The sequence below is a fragment of the Rhamphochromis longiceps genome, linkage group LG8, assembly GCF_057381845.1.
Source record: "Rhamphochromis longiceps isolate RC_006_pf linkage group LG8, R_longiceps_female_GT1.1, whole genome shotgun sequence".
NCBI lineage: Eukaryota > Metazoa > Chordata > Actinopteri > Cichliformes > Cichlidae > Rhamphochromis > Rhamphochromis longiceps.
In genome coordinates this window covers 15,407,610-15,425,136 of record NC_140564.1, presented here as the reverse complement: position 1 = coordinate 15,425,136, position 17,527 = coordinate 15,407,610, and the positions used below count along the sequence as shown (strand labels likewise).

Genomic DNA, 17,527 nt, shown 5'->3' with positions numbered 1-17,527 from the left:
TTCTCAGTCATCCAGGTCATCGTAGTCAAAGGAGCTTGCAAAGAAAAGCGTCTGGACTTATTTTGATTGCTTGAAGACGTTTCACCTCTCATGAACTGAAGAAGCTTCTCGGATGAGAGGTGAAACGTCTTCAAGCAACTTAAAGAAGTCCAGATGCTTTTCTTTGCAAGCTCCTTTGACCTCCAGTAAAGCTGTAATCTTGTGTGTATTTGTTTTTGATTTAGACTGCCATTTATATGTTGTGTTTCGGGTCTTACCGACAACAATGTGCTTTACACTACAAGTTGTGTCCAAATATTTACATATATCCATTTTATTCTATAAATTTAAGCTTCTTTATCTTCCTTTTTTCTACACCTACAGCCAAATAATCTAACAGGCATGTCTTCTGGACTTTGAGCAACACATGGAGAGGCCTTTTCTGTAACAAAGGCTGACATTTGACAGGGAAATTTAGACCCACAAACGTCTTGATATGATGCACCAGTGCTAAGCACTGCTTTATGTATAACTTTATCATCAAAGCATACTAAACACCATAATATGAGTTCGTTTAATATATACACAGTCAGTTCACAAGTGTGTGTGTTTCCACATGTTTATTTACCACATTCATTGTCAGGGGGGAATGCTACAGACGAGAAACCACATACCAATATAATGAAAAGACACATTAAGTTGTGATGCCTTTAAAATAAAAAAAGGCCTTTTTTAAAGCAATTTGTGCACACAGACATTAATAGAAAACATATTTAATCCCTGGAAGTGGATCAGAAGACTCCAGATGTGGGAAAGTGACCAAAGGACCTGAATGCTTGAACTTTTTTCATCTGAAAACTCAGGATAGGACCATGGATTGGAATTCTGGGGAAAAGAATAAACAAATAAAGGAATACTCAGAATTAATCATAGCTCTGCATGTGCCACGTGACAAAAATCAAGAAAACAAGCAAATCTAAATCTTGTGTCAATTCCCTCCAGGATTAGGGAAGAGCTGGTAAATAAACAATAAACACAGACTAAAGCGGTCCATTTTGGATCGCCTAAATCCTTCATCCTATTAACTAAGACAACTTTTTTGTTTGCAAATGGATAATGGGTAAAACTGGGGCAAATGATCGAGCATGATGATGACCTTAATATCAACATGTGTGGTTCACACATGGCATAATTTAAATAGGGATCAGAAAATACACCAATGAAACATTCCCAGGATTTCAACATTATAGAAAAACAATACCTTCTCTCACCTCATAGATGTATAGTGCATTTAAGGTTTTCTGATGTTTTCTGATTCTTTGTGAAAGACACCCCCCCCCCCCCCCCTCCCACACACAAACACACACACACACTAAATCTCATATATCACCCAGTTCGTCTCTTTTGGCACAGCCTGTGTTGGTTCATTTCCACCAGCTGAGTCTTAATCCAACTAATAAGATCATTTCTGCCCACATGCTGATTTTTTTGTGAGAAACCAGATACCAACCGTCTACTCCAATTTTGCCATCGCTGTCATCATCAGCTGCTGAGATGAAGCTCTTGGTTTCTGCGTCAGTCAGTGTCCGTGCACTGGGGATAAACCGCTGCAGAAAAAACCTAGACACACACACAATGCAACACAATGATATTTATCCATGACTGATATTTATGGATGACAATATACGGCATGTTTTAAAAACAGAAAATAATAAGAACATGGAGAAAGACACCACTTCCTAAACTGGACTGCACAAGTCAAACCTCTTATCAAAAAAAGGATGAATTGTGTAACAGAAATGAAATGAAAACACCACTCACAGTGGATTACTGCGAGACAGCTTAACATTCATCACAGTAATAGAGTACTACTGTGTGATTTAATGTACCGAGCCTCCTTCTTTCTTTTTTTCTTTCTATCAGAGAAATAATACGAGATAGATTCACATTAAATATGAAGCCACACCGCACTGGGTCAGTTAGTTGACGGAGTAAATCCAGGTAGAGGAACAAAAGTGCATATTGAAAAGAAAAGACTAAGATTCAGCGCCTCTGGGAGAGCAGACACCCCGTATCCTTTTACGCACTTGAGCTCAGAGTGCTCGATGTAGCCGCTGTTGTCCTCGTCGAGGATCTGGAACACATCTTTGACCTCCTTGGGTGTCTTTGAGGACAGGCCGCACAGCTTAAAGAACTTCTTGTAGCAGAAAGTGTCCGGAGCTGAAAGCATACAAATGTTGAAAAAAAGAGAAACAAATACAGAAACAGAGCTGACCCGTGAGGTTCACCGGGCCGGGAGGTGATGTGGAGATTAAAACGGCATGTGTCTGCAGCGACGGAGGGAGGGATTTTCCTCTTCCCTCCCCCCTTTTTTTCTTTCTTTTTTTAAACTTTTAAAGCCAGCAGCCATGCCCCCACAAATATAAAAAACAGAGAAGATTATTAAAACCCCCTTTTTAAAGTAAATAAATAAATAAATTCCGATTTAAAGCGGGTGCGACTTTAGTAGCGAGGACACTGTACAATATTGAAAAGCTGTGGAGAAGATTATGCACCTTTCTGCAAAAACAAAAACAAAACCAAAGAACTCGACTACAGCAACCGTTTATTCGGCATTTAATGTATTTTATTTTGCATATAAGTCATACAACCGTCATAATTGATCATGTTTAGTTATTGTGTGGTCCAGTGTGCATAAGTTGACATCCTACCTTCACAGTCCTTAATGGCATTTTGGATGTCGTCAGCGGAAAGAATGGATGTGAGTGACATGTTGGTCCTGCAAAATAGAAGAAAAGTCTTAAAGAAACACACATAGGTCTGTATTTTTCTTTTTTCTAATGATCTTAACCTACATTTGGCTGTTTGATATCCTCTCAGCCCACTTTTGTATCACACTGGATTACCTTTTTTAATATCTGTAGTGGTATCTAGGTTAATATCATCATCCCATAAGACCTCAGGTTATGAGTTTTTGATGAGTGGGCTTCATGTGTTTTATGTACAATCTCTATTTTATCAAAAAACTCCAAACATATTTTCTGTCTTATCGTTGATGCCAGGTTAATTGTGCTTTTTGATTGGATCTCCCCTGCGAGCTTGTTAATCGGCTTTTTTTTTTTGGCCTTGTTTGAAGTGCTTAATTGGCTCTGTGCAAAAATAATTGGCACTTAGGGACTTTACAAAAAAAAAAATCAACAGAGGGAGGGAAGGAGTAAAATTTGTGATACTTAAACTTCCATTTCAGAACGAATAAAAAAGAGAACTAGGAAAAGTTTAAACACCCTCCCCTGAGCGCTAGACAGCTTGCTGTCTTTAAACAAAAAATAAACGTAGATAAAAAATGATCTGCAAGTTTTTATCAGGTTGTTTTAGGGGAATCTGTTAAAAGCATGAGCAGAAACAGCCCGAACCTGTATTTTGGTCAAAAATCTCACCTTTCTGTCATGTTTGGAGGAATTAAGCAGTGCTAGACGAATTTAAAACTTTCGTCACGTCCCTGAAAAAGTAACCCAAATAGTCTAAAGGCTGTGCCACTGCACCAACAGACCACACCAGACAGATACCACACCTGTACTGAGAGTTTACCTGTGCAGCTGTGGGCTACTCACCGCAGTTGCCTCGGTCCGGGTCCAAAAGCAGCAGCAGCAGCAGCAGCAGCAGCAAATAAGACTCTTTGGTGGCTGCCGACAGCTGGCTCTGCCTTATATACGACGAGTGCGATGCTTGAGTTTCCAATCTGTCCGAGGATCAAATTCTCCCGCAGCCAGCCGCCTCCGTCTCGTGTTCCTCACCCGCTCACCTGTCCAATTAACCTTTACGGTTTATATCCGCTGCACATTCTCCTACTCTCTCTCCCTTTCCCCCGTTACTCATATGGCAGCGTGTGGTTCGTCCAATCAACTTTCTCCCCCTGTGTTACACTGCTCTCCCTCTCTCCCCCTCCCTTACATTTTCCCCATCCCATCTCTTCTCTTCTCTCTCTCTCTCCCTGCAGGTGCATTTGAAACCTTAAAAGTATCCAATAATCAGTCTGGCATCATTTCTTTGTTTTGTTTTGTTTCTTTAATGAAGAGTCTCTTTGATTTGGATGACTCAAGCAGGTCGTAATTTATCAGAAATACTCCATTACGCATGCTCTGATAGTAAAAATTCAGAAGTCAAAACCTCAGTGTTTGTTGCAAGTGAGCCATCAACCTGCCTAACAAGTTAACATGAAGATTACAAGTTTCTTTAGTGAGAATTTAGATATATGCATATCATTTGTTACTGTCAGAGGTTTTGAAGCTCTCACTCATGCACCTGTGCTAAAAGGTGAGAGGCTGGGTGGGGCCTGTGCTGAAGAGCCTGCTGGCAGCCTGCCACTCTAAACTGATGAATTTGTTTCCTGCAAAGGGGGAAGCCTTCCAAACCATCTGACGCAACAGCGTCTCTGGTGAATCCAGTCAGCACTAATGGCTTTAGGAAAGAGGGGGGGACGGGTGCTTTCTGTAACTAGAACCAGGGGGAATAAATCTAATTATTTTTTTCAAACTTTCAATTGCTGCAAATCTCTGACTTAACACTTTGCAAGTAACAGCATTTTCATCAGTCTCACCTACTTGTTACACAAAAAGATGAACTATTTACCCCAAGAGTAACTCCACCTCTTTATCTCCAAGCCTCGACGTTTGCAACTTTAACCATCAAGCATCTGAAAACCCTCTTTGTATTTATTTATTTTAAATGGCGACACCTTGTGGTTGCTTACTATTATTGCGATTATCAATCAAGTTTTGCTCTTGTATGTTGTTGTTGGTTTTTCTCCCACTTTGGAAGGGAGGTGGAATTTAAGCATTACCAGATACTGTAAGAGATAAGAGCTGGATTATGTAGAGCAGGAGTCAGGTGTGTGTCAGCGTATTAGTGAATCTAGATTAAGAGGTTATGTAAGTCTCACATCAGCACAGCTGGACGTACTTGTAATGCATTAATAGTGCAAAAGTCAATTAAAAAAAATGCATTTAAGCAACCAAAACAGGACCTTACACCTCACACAAATCAAAAACTGAGCGCATTATAGTGGAAAATTTTGCATATACAGTATGTGCACTCAACTGGTCTGCTGCAACAGGCTTATTTGGTCTGATATAACTACTGGCACTTAATAAATAATAGATAATTTTGAGTAAAATAAAAAGGTTTGTTTATTTAAATAATGACTCATTAAGGAAAATATAGTATAAACTGAATGCATACAAATCAAGTACATTTCATTTGAACAGAGTCCATTAAATTCACAGGTTTACATTGTACTTGTAATAAAACTACATGTAAAATCTACACGTAATCAAATGATTTAAAGTCAGTTTGCACATAGATATTTTTGAAGTGTTTTAGGTGGGTTGATTTCTGAACATTGCATATCATATCACTTCCATGAATTGTTCACAGAAGATACATGCTGTTGCAGATGTGCTTTAAAACTGCATTCTTCTGGATGTACAAGAGAAAATGCCCCTTCTTTTATGGTCTTAGCAACCGATTCAATAAAAGAACTACATGTTACAATCCCCCTTAACCCATCCATCACCTATTCAACGTTTGGCTCCAAAATCTCAGACGGTGATGCAAAATTCTGAACTCGTGACTTCAATACAGGACTATACAAACCCATGGGGGTGACATTATGTTGGCTATGATCATCATTTATACAGAGTCAATTACCTGTCTGTGTGACATTCGCCTACTTGTTTAGCATTTTAGTTAAAAGTTTAGCATTGATTTATTTTCTTAAAATAGGCACATCTGAGCCATATTACCTAAAGATTACCTAAAGAGCCAATTCACAGGCAATGGGGGAATTGATAGGTGGGTGGGTGGATGTTACATGTAGAAGTTTTCTCATGCATTTAAAAGAATGTTTTTGAATTTCTTTAAAAAAAAAGAAGCTATCATTGATTTACTACTTCACAACTGAATAGCAAAGAACAGGGTCAGACTTGTCTTACTGAAAAAAGAACCTTTATTGTTTTCTCATCGTCCGTCCGTTTGCCCTAAAAGTGCATCATCACTGATCTCACAGAAAGCAGAAGTCACAGTAAAACGACGACAGAAGTGAGAGAGAGAGAGAAAGACACGAGTCAACCACGCTATACACTTAGTTGGTTACATTCATCGTGGACAGCATTGGGGTCTGCACTGCCAGAGAAAGAAAGAGAGGGAGCAGTTTGTCCATGGTCAGGGGTGAAAGGTTGAGTGTATAAAAGTGGTGTGGAGAACTGAAGAGAGACAGACAGAGAGAGAGTGAATGGGAAGAGGAGAAGAAGAGAGGAAAAGGATGTCTTGATTCAAGTTGTTCCTTTAGAGTTGTGAAGTCAGTCAGTTGGTCAGTTCATTCATTTAAGACTTGACCATGGCAGCGAACTCTGTAGAGGGAGAAAGAAAGAAAGAAGGTTATTGTTTTGCTTTTGTTGGATGGCCTTTACATTGTTCTTCTGGAGGTAAAGATTTCCTCACCATCAACTCCGATCTTGCCATCGCCATCAGAGTCACCGGCCTTAAGAAATGTCTTTGTCTCAGCATCAGTCAGAGCTCTGGCACTGGCAGAGAAGTTCTGCAGGAACAGCCTGGAGAGGGTAATCAGAGACAAAAGATGAGCTTTTTTTTATTTTTAAAAGAGAAGCCTTTCTTTGAACAGTTGTTTTCTGGGATCACAGTGAATATTTTGTGCTAAACCGATCATCTATTCAAAAAGCATATTAAATATCTCTAACTGAATGCTTCTTGTTCTATTGGATGCTGAGGTTTTTGGGCTTTGTCATGAAAAAAATGTAAGCAGGCTACAATTCCTTTCCTTTGTCCTCTGTTCTACGTCACCCTACAGCGAGAGGCACTGAAGGAGAGAACTGGTATTGAGTTGCAGTCTAGGAGAACACCCAGTAGCCCGAGCTTCTCAGATGCTTTTGGGCCTCTGACATCATTCTGATTTCACTGTGAGCCAGAGAAAGATGATCCCAGTGCTACAAGAGCTTTGAGGAGCTTGTGGGTGAAATTTAAGAGAGGGTGCCTACTTCAGCTCATCCTCCTCAATGAAGCCACTCTTGTCCTGGTCAATGATGGCAAAGGCCTTCTTGATCTCATCGGCGGACTTGGCTGCCAGGCCGACCTTAGCAAAGAACTCCTTGTGCTTGAAGGAATCGGCAGCTGTGGAAAGATGGACAGAGGGAGGTTATAGCACAAACACAGGCTGTGGTGTGTTTTGCAGAGGCTGTAGTTTCTGCATGTAAGGCCTGGCATTTGGTTGTATCCACTTTCCCTTCCTGACCATCACTCAGCTTTTTTTCTAATGTGCAGGTCAGCTTTTCTTACAGTAGATGCACTGGTGCATGCTTTATGCTGAGACATACAGCCATTTAAAGCTCTCTATACTACTGGCAGACACCTGAGATTTTTTTTTCTTTTTTTTATAATATTTTGCAACCGGATGCGAAGTTTTTGCAGTCACAGTTTGGCTGTTGTCTAGGCTTTCCCTAGGTTAAAATGCTATGAGTTTCATCATGTTTACCTTGGCAAGCTGCAAGGGCTGCAGTGATGTCAGCTTCGGTCAGGACTCCGGCGAATGCCATTTTTTAACTGAGGGAGGAGAGAAGAGGACAAGTCATCGGTTAGTCAGTCAGGCTGTGGGGAAATCTGACACGATGAAGCAGCTTTACTCTCAATCTAAGGCCACCTTTTAACTTCCCTCAGTGCACTTTGTAGTGCACTGCTCAGAGTTACAGAGCTTCATGCAATACTCATTATGCCATGCAGTATAATTCACAGTCCCTCTCTGTGAGTCTTCCAAGCCACAAAAGGTAGTCCAATTTCTCCAAAATAAAGCCTTCCAAAAGGCAAAAGATTAAATCTCCTTTGCATCTGTAGTTGAATTTTTTTTCTCTTTCTCCGTTTCGTTCCTCTGTTAGTCCAAAGCTGAAATCTGGCCTTGTGATGTTCAAAATCTGGACATGATTTACATCCCATTGCATGAAGAAGTAGAAGCCCTGTAACTCTCTGAGTCAGGAAGTGGACTTGCCTACAGGTCTGCAACTCTTCAGTGAAACTCACCTTAGGGTCTGGCTAAGACTAGAGTGGATTCGCTCAGATGAATCTGGTGACTGCAGTAAAGCCCCCAGCGACTCTCACCAGCTTATATACCTTGTCTCACCCGAAATATGATGCATAGGCTATGTAACAGACACTGTGTGCAAAGCAGTCAGTCAAAAAATGTGTCCAGTAGACAGAGCTGTTCTATTTATATGAACATAAATGAAGATGCTTAAATGGTAGGCTAAGCGTAGGCCTATGTGAAAGTGCTTAATATTGCATAAGGCTAATAATATATGTTGCTGATTTGGTTGAAACATACTCTGCAGCCTGTTAAAGTGTGCAGAACACGTCAGAGTGAAAGCTGGGGTAAACTTTTATATTATCTTTGACAGCCAGAAAGTCTTATTCCAAGTCAACCGTACTTAATACTGTTATTATTTTTTTGTTTTTGCTTTGTGTAAAGTGTGTAAAGTGTGCGTGTTAGTCCCCATAGGGAAATAGTTCCTCTGCATTTAACCCATTCACCCAGTGAAGCAGTGGGCAGCCGCCAGTGGAGCGCCCGGGGAGCAGTGTGTAGGGACGGTACCTTGCTCAGGGGTACCTCAGGGTAGCCGTTCAGTGGAGTCGAACCCCCGACCTTCCGATCATGGGGCCACCACTCTACCTACTGAGCTATCCCTGCCCTGTGTTTATGTAATTTCACTTGTTGACTGCGCTTTAATGAATGTCGTTTCAAACGCTGTCTTTAATCATGTTTAAATGACAAATGTATTAATGTGAAAAAGCGTTGTGTTGATTATGAACTCTTTAAATGACCTTAAATAGCTATCTTCACCAGCTTTGGTTCTAAATAACCTTCAGAAAAGTTCCTTTAATAAAGCAATGTGTTTTTGTTGTTGTTGTTTTTTTGTAAACCCCCCCAAACACTCAGTACATTTTGGTAATATTATCTCTGTGCTTTTACACCATCATCGCTGATCACGGTTTGGTTGAAACGGCGCTTGTGCGTAACTGGCGTGCGTAAAACGTCTGCGATGACTTTGCTGACCTTCCAATGTCAGAACAGGCTGATTGGTCTGATTGATCACTGCAGGTAGGGACGTTGTAGTCGAAAACCTACGTAAGTTAAAGCACCACGTTCAAAATGTAAACGTTCATTTCTTTATTTGTTCTTTGGATTTTTAGCCCACAACAGGGGAATGCCTTTAACACTTTTCCCTATTCCAGCTGTTCTTAGCTTCACATAATGGCAACATTGAGAACACTAGGCTGATCAGCTATTATACTACTATATTATGGAGAAAAACATTGTCCTGCTTATCTATTCCCTTGATAAAAACAATTATGTGTGTATGATTGTTATATGAATTATTAATATATATATAAATCTACGTCAAACTTATGGACTACGGTTTCTATGAGTCTTTATGATTTCTATCTTCCTAATTCGTATGTATGTTTATGCACATTGTGCCCCATTTTTTGAAGTTTCATTCATTTTTATTGCCGTGAATGCGTAGAGGGGACTTGTATATAATAGCAATACTGAACTAAAACAATGTTATGATAATTTTCCACGCCAAACTGTGAGTTATAGTCTTATGAATAGGAGGAAGACGTTTATATGAAGTGGGGAGCTCCAGGGATTAATTGAAACGCTTTAATTTAATAGTACATCACCACTATGCACCTACATACAGCCACCGGCTCTCATGCCGGAACTTATTTCTGGACCTCTTACATCCATTCAAACCATTTCTCCATATGGCGATGAAACTATTTGTGGTGCTATTTGGGGACACGCTGAAAGCTGATACCCTCGGTATCATCGCACCCATTATCATCATCATCATCCTTTTAACTAATCCAGTTTGGCACCGGATGGTTGCATAATGACACCGAGTTCTCACGTACTATCAAAACAAATGACAATTAAACGGGGATAGTCCTGGGGACTTTCCTTATCATGTTTGCTTTTTTTAGGATAGCCAGGTGTTATGCAGTAATTCTACATCAGGTGGCAGTATTGAGATGATGAGGAGTTTTATTGAAATACCAGCAGAATTTAATTGTGTGTACAAATCATAACAGAATCTATATTAAACATATTTAATTTCAAGCTCTGGACACGTAATACGTTGTTAGTTTAGCTGCTGCTACAGTTCTCCATAAGTCTTTCACAGAAATGTCTTCAGGCATAGGTTGTCCAAGAAGCCACAAATTGTACTTAAAATGTGTTTCACTGGGCTTTTTCTTTACTTCTTAAAAACTCTGGAAAAACTAATCTTTGGCATTTAACATCTGCTGTGGTCAAATGAGGTCTCTCACCTCAAACGACTCAGCCATAGATACTGTAACTATTTCTGCCCTTCTTCAATATCAGGCTTAAATTACAAATATCTCACAGCAGGAATGAAACCCATCAAGCCTGTAATCTGAAGCAGCAACGAATGATCATAGGACGTCTTCTGAAATGTACATTTCAGAAAATCCTGTGAAATGGGTTTAGGCCACAGAGATATTTTGCCTTCTGTGTGCAGAAGAGTGCACATATTGAATCAATATCTCCGCCTGAGAGCAGAAGGTCGCTCTTTGGTGCTGCAGCAGAACTAGAAGTGACCCTTGTTTCCTGTCGCTCTGTCCTCTGCCAGTCAGGTGAGTGACTCGCCGTCTGGGAGAAAGTTGCAAATAAATGTGCATCATTGACAGAACTGTAAATGCGTCGGATCAGAAATTTAATCCCGTCGCAGAGTTTCTCTGCTGGGTCATGCAGGTACTCCGAAGCTCTGCCAGACACCCAGTCACCTCACAGCCACTTTCCTGTTTGCCAGAGATCAGTTGCATGAGCCAACTGTGCCCTGCTTGTGCACCCCTGGTGCAATTTGCACCAATAAGCTTTTTTTAGTCTGTAGTGTTTGAAGTAAGATAAAAAAAGAAGAAGAAGAAGAAGAAGAAGAAGAAGAAATAAAGTTGGACTAGTATTGATCCAACCTATCTGGCCCTGCGTCTTACTACTGCAGTGAAACAGTTTGGTGGAAATGTAATACAATTTTTTTTTCACTATGAACAAAAGTTTAGTGAAATTTTCTATCTCTAGCTTTTTAAAAGTGCAATTTTATTCATTTTTTCATTATTTTATTTTCTGTAGTCATGTGTCTGTGATTACACTGGTATATCTTACTTCCATTATCCACGATTAATGAGTAATTTACTAACAGCTGATGAACATTTTTCTGTTACTTACAAATAAATGCAGGACTTTTAGTGGTAAAGCACCATTTTACACGACCATTTATACTCTTAACAATCTGAATTCCTTTTGGTGATAATGTAGTTATGTCGTCCAGCTGATCTGAGGTTTTTTCTGTCTTTCTCTCCAACTTCCACTCTCTCTCTCTCCTCTTCTCTATCGCCGAGGCGGAAGTCATTGTGGGTTCACGCCGTCGGTGAGCCTAATCAGGGCGGTCAGCATTTAAGCCAGGAGGTGACTGCTGTTCTTCGCTGGATTGTTGTCTGCCAGGCGTTAGTGAATGTCAAGTCTACAGCTAAGCTAAGCTCAAGTGTTTAAAAGTGAACTGTGTAACTAATCCTCGTCTCCCCGTCTACAGACCTCCTGGATTCCCTCCCCGTGCGATTCTTTGTGTCAAGTGTGGAAGAGTGAACCTGTGGCTGTGAGTGTGGAGAGTTGGAGAATGCGTGACTACCCCCGTGGATTTCCCCGGAGCCCCGTCCCTCACCTAATTGTATATAGCACTGCCCTGCACTTCCCATAAATACACAATGTGGATTCTGCAAATAAATTATTGTGTACAGCTGATTCTGGAGTCCTGCGCTTGAGCCCTCACCATCGAACTGTAACAAGTTAGCTTTTTTGTCCAGCATTCATCTATAAAGACAATAAGAAAAAACCAAATAGATGTGATATGCTTGGGAAACTGTTTTCTAACTGAAGCTGGTTGCATGCTGGCTGAATATCTTTTCTTGTAACGTTAAACTTTAAGTGAAAATTAAACTGCACGATCCCCACCTTAATTGTTAATATTCTCCATAGATACTAAAGACCCGGTGTAGGAATGAATGCATGCAGTCGATCTGTTAAAATAAGGAGTTATATTAACCCAGAGCCTTGTGCTGCATTAGCTGTACGAGAATGTAAAATGTAAAGGCAGAAGAAACCATTTCTTCTAATGGCTCATCTGTAGTCTTGATGATTTTTTTTTTTTGGCATCTATAGCAAATCAATCAATCACCTCTTTAAAATGATTTCAAGGAACACGGGATAAATACTGAACACATGGAATCTAAATGTAAACATATTCACACCAATTACTGCGCACGGAGTGTTAAACTGGGGCGACTTCATTTGCTGATTGGAAAATTGCACGTGCGGTTAAGTGGAGACTCAAAAGTCTCCTGTGTACTCCTCCCCAACCCCCTTGGCTAGCCTGGATGTGACCCAGTGCTCAATATAACATCAAAACAATAGGTTTTACTGTAACTACTCATCTGTGTCTCTCACTGGCTAGTAAAAGTCACACCATGAAGAAACATATATTCTAGCAGGGACACAAAGCAGAGAAGCGAGATCTAACTTGGGGTTTACTGTAGGAAAAGGATCATCCCCATGCAGTAAATCATTCAGATCTTGTGCAGACTTGACCAGAACTCTGAAAAATAAAAATATTAGATGAAGACACCAGCTACATTTTAGCTTTGCAAAGTAAAAGACAGTGTAAGGTTGACAGATCACTGTCAAGAGATCATGTTATAGCTGGTGACTGCCACTGATACCAGCACCTGGGATCTGGGATTCAAAATGACAACGGACATAATCGGGAAAAGATTTTTCTTTGCAATCACTGCTCATTGTTGTTAATGATGAGTGCGCTTTATTATTTTCATAAACAAAGAAACCACAAAAAGAAAAAAAAGTGTGAAAATGATTTTTGTTTTTTCAGAATAAGACCTGACCACAAGGCTGGTGAATAAATATAATGGTACAATATAAATTAGAATTGAATTATATAATAAACATGTGATGACTAAAGACCTATTTTTAAAGCTGTTCCTACTGTTTTCTATAGGAGTGCTTGTCTTCATTTCAATAAGGAGGGATCATTTATGATGGAACTGAACATAATTTATTAATATACAGAATTCAGTTTGAGGTATTTGGTGGTTAGATTCCGATGGCGCGTCACTGAACGAAATCCCAGCAGTTATAGGGATTATGGTAGGACCCCCTGGAGTCTAGATGCTGGTGGTGGAGATGAAGATGAAGGCTTGAATGGAGCCTGAAAGATGAGCGAGAGGTGATGATGGGGAGGAGGTGGGTTGCATGAAGGCATCTGCAAGGGACAATGACTAATGTCCAGTGAGATTTAAAGTACACAGAATCACAGCTGATTGGCCCGAAGAAGGCTGGCAAAAAGCTGATTGGACGAGACTAGTGATGTCACAATCAGCTTTACATCGTGGGAAAGCGGAAGTGATGTCAAGCTTAGAATGGGCAGCAACACCTGGGAAGCAGACAGATGTGTGACTATGGCATCAGATCAAATACACATGCCTGAAAAAGCACAAAAATAAAAATGTGAACTCTATATCTTTGGTTAGTTGTACTCAGACACACTGACCTTCCCAGCCGATCTCACCGTCACCATCCAAGTCTCCCTCCAGGAGGAAAGCTCTGGTGTCTGCTGGGGTCAGAGGTCTTGCTCCTTCACAGAGTTCTCCAAGAAGAGCCTGACCGAGAGCAGTGAAGTGACAAGTGAACAAGAAACACAGAAACGAACAACACACTAAAATTGTCTTGGCAAAAGGTGATTTTATATATCAGATCAGAATGCTTTCTGTGCATGTGACTCAACTGTAACTCACCCTGTTCTATGTAGCCACTTCTGTCCTGGTCCAAAAAGCTTAAAGACACACTCAAGCTCTCTTTTATAACTGTTTTGATAAAATTCTTTACACCAAAGGAATCTGATCAGATCAACTCAGATGAAATGATGATACCCACCAGGTGACAGAAGGCCTTTTTGTCCTATGGCAAACAGGAAGTATTCACACCCTACACTACTATTTACTCAAGTTCACAAGTGCTCATTGGAGAAGTGATGTCTGGTGCAAAATTTGAACACTGATGGTCGAAAAGAAACAGCTGGTGACAGTGAACAAGCTTCAACCCACCCTAAATGTCAGAAACCACCAATTTCTGTCTGTCCACTGTCACCTGCAGCTGACCCCATCAGCCATCACTGTGTGCCATCATACAGCTGTGTTTTCTTTCTCCAGGGGTCACTGTGGAAAAAAGAAAGACTTAAACAGACCCCAAGCAGGTAGAGACTCTGTGTAAACAAAACAGCAGTCAGTGAGGTTATATTCGGTGCATCTGGAGGGAATCTGGCCGGCCTGCATTTCCTCTTCACTCGTGTTTCCAGCCACAGCCAAAGTTGCTGCCTGCTTGTGGTTGTCCCTGGCAGGGCTTCCGCATGCTGTAAACATCCTGTTATTATGGAGTCTGTCACTTTCAGGCTCTGCTCCATGGAGCTGTCTCCGCTCACAGCCACACTGTTTCCAGCAATACTACATTTAGCATTTAGAAAATGAGGAACATACAATAGACATTCACACTAGACTTACATTATATAAATGCATTTAGTTTTGTATGGATCGCTGTGCCTTTTCTCACAAGCTTGGAAAAGTATGCCCCAAAAAGTGGGACATAGTTGGATGATTGAGCATACATTGGAGAAGTATGATATGTGTTTCAGAAATACTAGCATATATACTGACACGTCGCACGAACGTTTTCTTACTGTGTTCAGAGAATAAAGAGAAGCGCACGTCTTAAAGTAAGATTTTTTCCCCCCTCTATTATATTCACACAGTATTACTCTGGCAAAACACTGCAAACTACAAACATTTGCCCAGGCAGCTCACACTCTCTGCAGTATTTGCTTTTAAGGGAATAGTAATGCATTTTGTATGCATAATAATTTTGTTTTCTTTGTTTTAAACTGACTATAAGAAGTTTGCAGTACAGGCTTTTGTTATTTTCCCTGTTTAAATAATAATAATTTTAATTTAATTCTTTAATATACTTTAATACACATGAGATAATTTTGAGTACTATTATTTTTTAGATACGATGCATTAAAGGTGTAATTGTATTAATATGCACATTGCAACATAGTTATAGCTGTTACGAATACTTAAAAATAGGTACACTAGGTTTTTACAAAGAAATAAAAAATAATTATACTGTAAGCATTTTTAAAAACGGCTTAATTTCCTGGTAATTGGTAAAAGCATCTTAATTTTCTCTGCATGTGACGCATTATGAAGTGTCTTAACCTTGCCTAACTTCCAGGTATTATACAAGAAAGCAGAAGCAAATGATATGTAACTTATTTGTGTATAAGCAATTTTTATAAGTAAATTAAGTAATCTTAAGAAAAGATGAATTAAATAATACACTATTCATCGTGTGCATCCGCAGAATAAATATTAAATAACAATGTAAAACATTATGATATAAAAAGGCAGGTTGCTCCATAACACATCCTGAAAAGTACAGTGTACTTACAATATAAGATCATTGTTCTTCGGCTAAATTACACTCTACTTGAAATTAATTACACTGTACTTTAAACTTCTTTCCAAATAGTTTCTTTAAGGCAGATGTGAAATCGTAAAGTAAGGTCAGAGGTAAATTGTGACAACGTGATTTTTATGCAAACAAAGGAAGTAGAATTTTAAGCATAGTTTTCAAAATAAAATGCTTTTTAAAAAAAGTTTGACCTTATTCGACCTTGAAGAGATCAGAGGTCCAAAGTAATGTAATATTTAGAATCCCATAATATTATTTTCTATATGTCTATATGTTGTCGGCACAAACAATGGCTATAATTTTACCTTTGAATAAACACTCTGTTTGGCATTATTATCACTTTGACTTTCAGCTCAATCTATTGACATTGAATGAGAGGTCACACGTCAAATGTGTCATGATATTTAAATCTTTATATGATACTTTCTATATGCTGACAATGCACACTACACTTACAAGAATCATAGTTTCTAAGTTATAAGGCTTTCTGTCAATTTGACCCACCATAGTTTGACCTCGAAGACTTTGGTGGATGTAAGGCAAATGTTATTGGACTGCTAAGCTGTTACTATGTGTTACAGACAGAATGACACACACACAGACTCGTAAACATTACCAAAAACATGGCAGAGGTAATAACTGCAGTAATGCGGTACGTTTGTGCTTCTAAATATGTTTTTTTTTTCTTTTCAGGCTGCAGATTTCACTTATATTTGTGGATGCAGAGATGAAGCAGAGTCACTGACGGAGGTGTTTCTGTGCCCACTCTAGGATTTCTTTATTGTTCTTAATTATTTCCAGCTAAATGTTTTCTTTTTCCCTTTATCACTTTAATATGTCGCTGAAATGATTTGAATTGTTGCATTTAAAGCAGCCTGACTTCTCTGCACCTTTAATATCCAGCTTTTTACAGAGCATGAAACGTATTCAGTTTTTTTCACCCGAACTGTAAAAGCATAGCTACGTTAGTAAATGTTTTTACTTTTGAAGATTATTACTAAAACTTCCCATTTTGGACAATGTGTCCATTTTTTTGTTACACTGTAAATCAGTCAGTGGGACTCTGTGGAAAACCATGTGCAGATAAATTCCCACACTTGCAGGTGGCTTGGCAGATTGCAGTGATTACATACAGGAAATGGAGGCTGGATAGATGGCAAAGTCTTCGACTTTTGTTCTAACACTGAGCCTCACCACACAGCGCTGCTGTATGCTACATTTGATCGTCTGCTGTGATTGTTGCTGACTTTTTCCTGCTTGTTAAAGCTTTTATGATTTTTAAGAAACAGCGTTTGTTTGGAGGAATTACTCCAGCGCTACAGTTACTGCGTCACACCGGCCCTACGAGGGAGCACGTGTGGGCCCAAGGCCTGACCAGAGTGACGAGGGCTTGGCTTCCTCAGGATGGACTACATTGAGGCTTGCAGTAACCAGAGGGGCAGTGGAATGACAAAAACATCCTCTGCGCCCCCACACGTACCTGCCCCCCTTGTCCTTGTCCCTTTCCATGCTCGGAGACTTGTTTTCAGGAAGACCAGACTTCCTGTGTGATGGAGCAATGGATGAGAGGAGGAAGAGGGGGATGGGATAGACAGGAAAAGACAGACAGAGCGAGACAGATAGGGATGAGGCATCAGTCCAAAACACATTGTGATTTGGGGCATTTTGTTTCTTTTTTCTTTTCCTGACAGACGAGCAGCTGTAAGGGAGTCCAAGCAACAAGAGAAGAGAAAATTACAATGCAGATCTTTTGCTACGTTTCATGCTTTTACCTTTTGTCTACTGCACCTGCAAAAAGTCTTGTCTCATGTAAGGCAGCTTAGCAGGGAGTGGTCTGATGAGCTACAAGGATTTATTCAAGGCAATCAG

General features: G+C 39.9%; 2 protein-coding genes across 3 annotated transcripts; both read right to left on the bottom strand.

Annotated features, from left to right (window-relative positions):
• Positions 1-591: 591 nt before the first annotated feature.
• Positions 592-3,821, bottom strand: pvalb9 (parvalbumin 9). 2 transcript variants are annotated; one of them, XM_085415258.1, is made up of 5 exons: positions 3,568-3,821; positions 2,691-2,758; positions 2,067-2,199; positions 1,490-1,599; positions 592-864 (listed from the first exon to the last, which is right to left on the bottom strand). In XM_085415258.1, exons 2-5 carry the CDS (start codon positions 2,749-2,751, stop codon positions 839-841), a joined length of 330 nt encoding a protein of 109 aa, XP_085271384.1. In that variant the 5' UTR covers positions 2,752-2,758; positions 3,568-3,821; the 3' UTR covers positions 592-838. The 2 variants fall into 2 exon arrangements, with proteins under 2 accessions (XP_085271384.1, XP_085271383.1); XM_085415257.1 differs by having other exon boundaries at positions 3,591-3,819.
• Positions 3,822-5,960: 2,139 nt separating this feature from the next.
• On the bottom strand, positions 5,961-8,146 carry LOC146663282 (parvalbumin beta). Its single transcript, XM_085415950.1, has 5 exons — positions 8,065-8,146; positions 7,526-7,593; positions 7,032-7,164; positions 6,478-6,587; positions 5,961-6,386 (listed from the first exon to the last, which is right to left on the bottom strand). Exons 2-5 carry the CDS (start codon positions 7,584-7,586, stop codon positions 6,361-6,363), a joined length of 330 nt encoding a protein of 109 aa, XP_085272076.1. The 5' UTR covers positions 7,587-7,593; positions 8,065-8,146; the 3' UTR covers positions 5,961-6,360.
• Positions 8,147-17,527: the final 9,381 nt, after the last annotated feature.

Bases quoted from the DNA above. Each gene is read 5' to 3' on its own strand.
- pvalb9 (XM_085415258.1), bottom strand. From the start codon at position 2,751: ATGTCACTCACATCCATTCTTTCCGCTGACGACATCCAAAATGCCATT. The intron at 1,600-2,066 runs GTGCGTAAAAGG...GTGTGTGTCTAG, and splicing joins ATCGAGCACTCTGAGCTCAA to GTTTTTTCTGCAGCGGTTTA. The intron at 865-1,489 runs GTTGGTATCTGG...TCTTTTCCCCAG, and splicing joins TGGCAAAATTGGAGTAGACG to AATTCCAATCCATGGTCCTA.
- LOC146663282 (XM_085415950.1), bottom strand. From the start codon at position 7,586: ATGGCATTCGCCGGAGTCCTGACCGAAGCTGACATCACTGCAGCCCTT. The intron at 7,165-7,525 runs GTAAACATGATG...ATCTTTCCACAG, and splicing joins AGCCCTTGCAGCTTGCCAAG to CTGCCGATTCCTTCAAGCAC. The intron at 6,387-6,477 runs GTGAGGAAATCT...CTCCCTCTACAG, and splicing joins TGGCAAGATCGGAGTTGATG to AGTTCGCTGCCATGGTCAAG.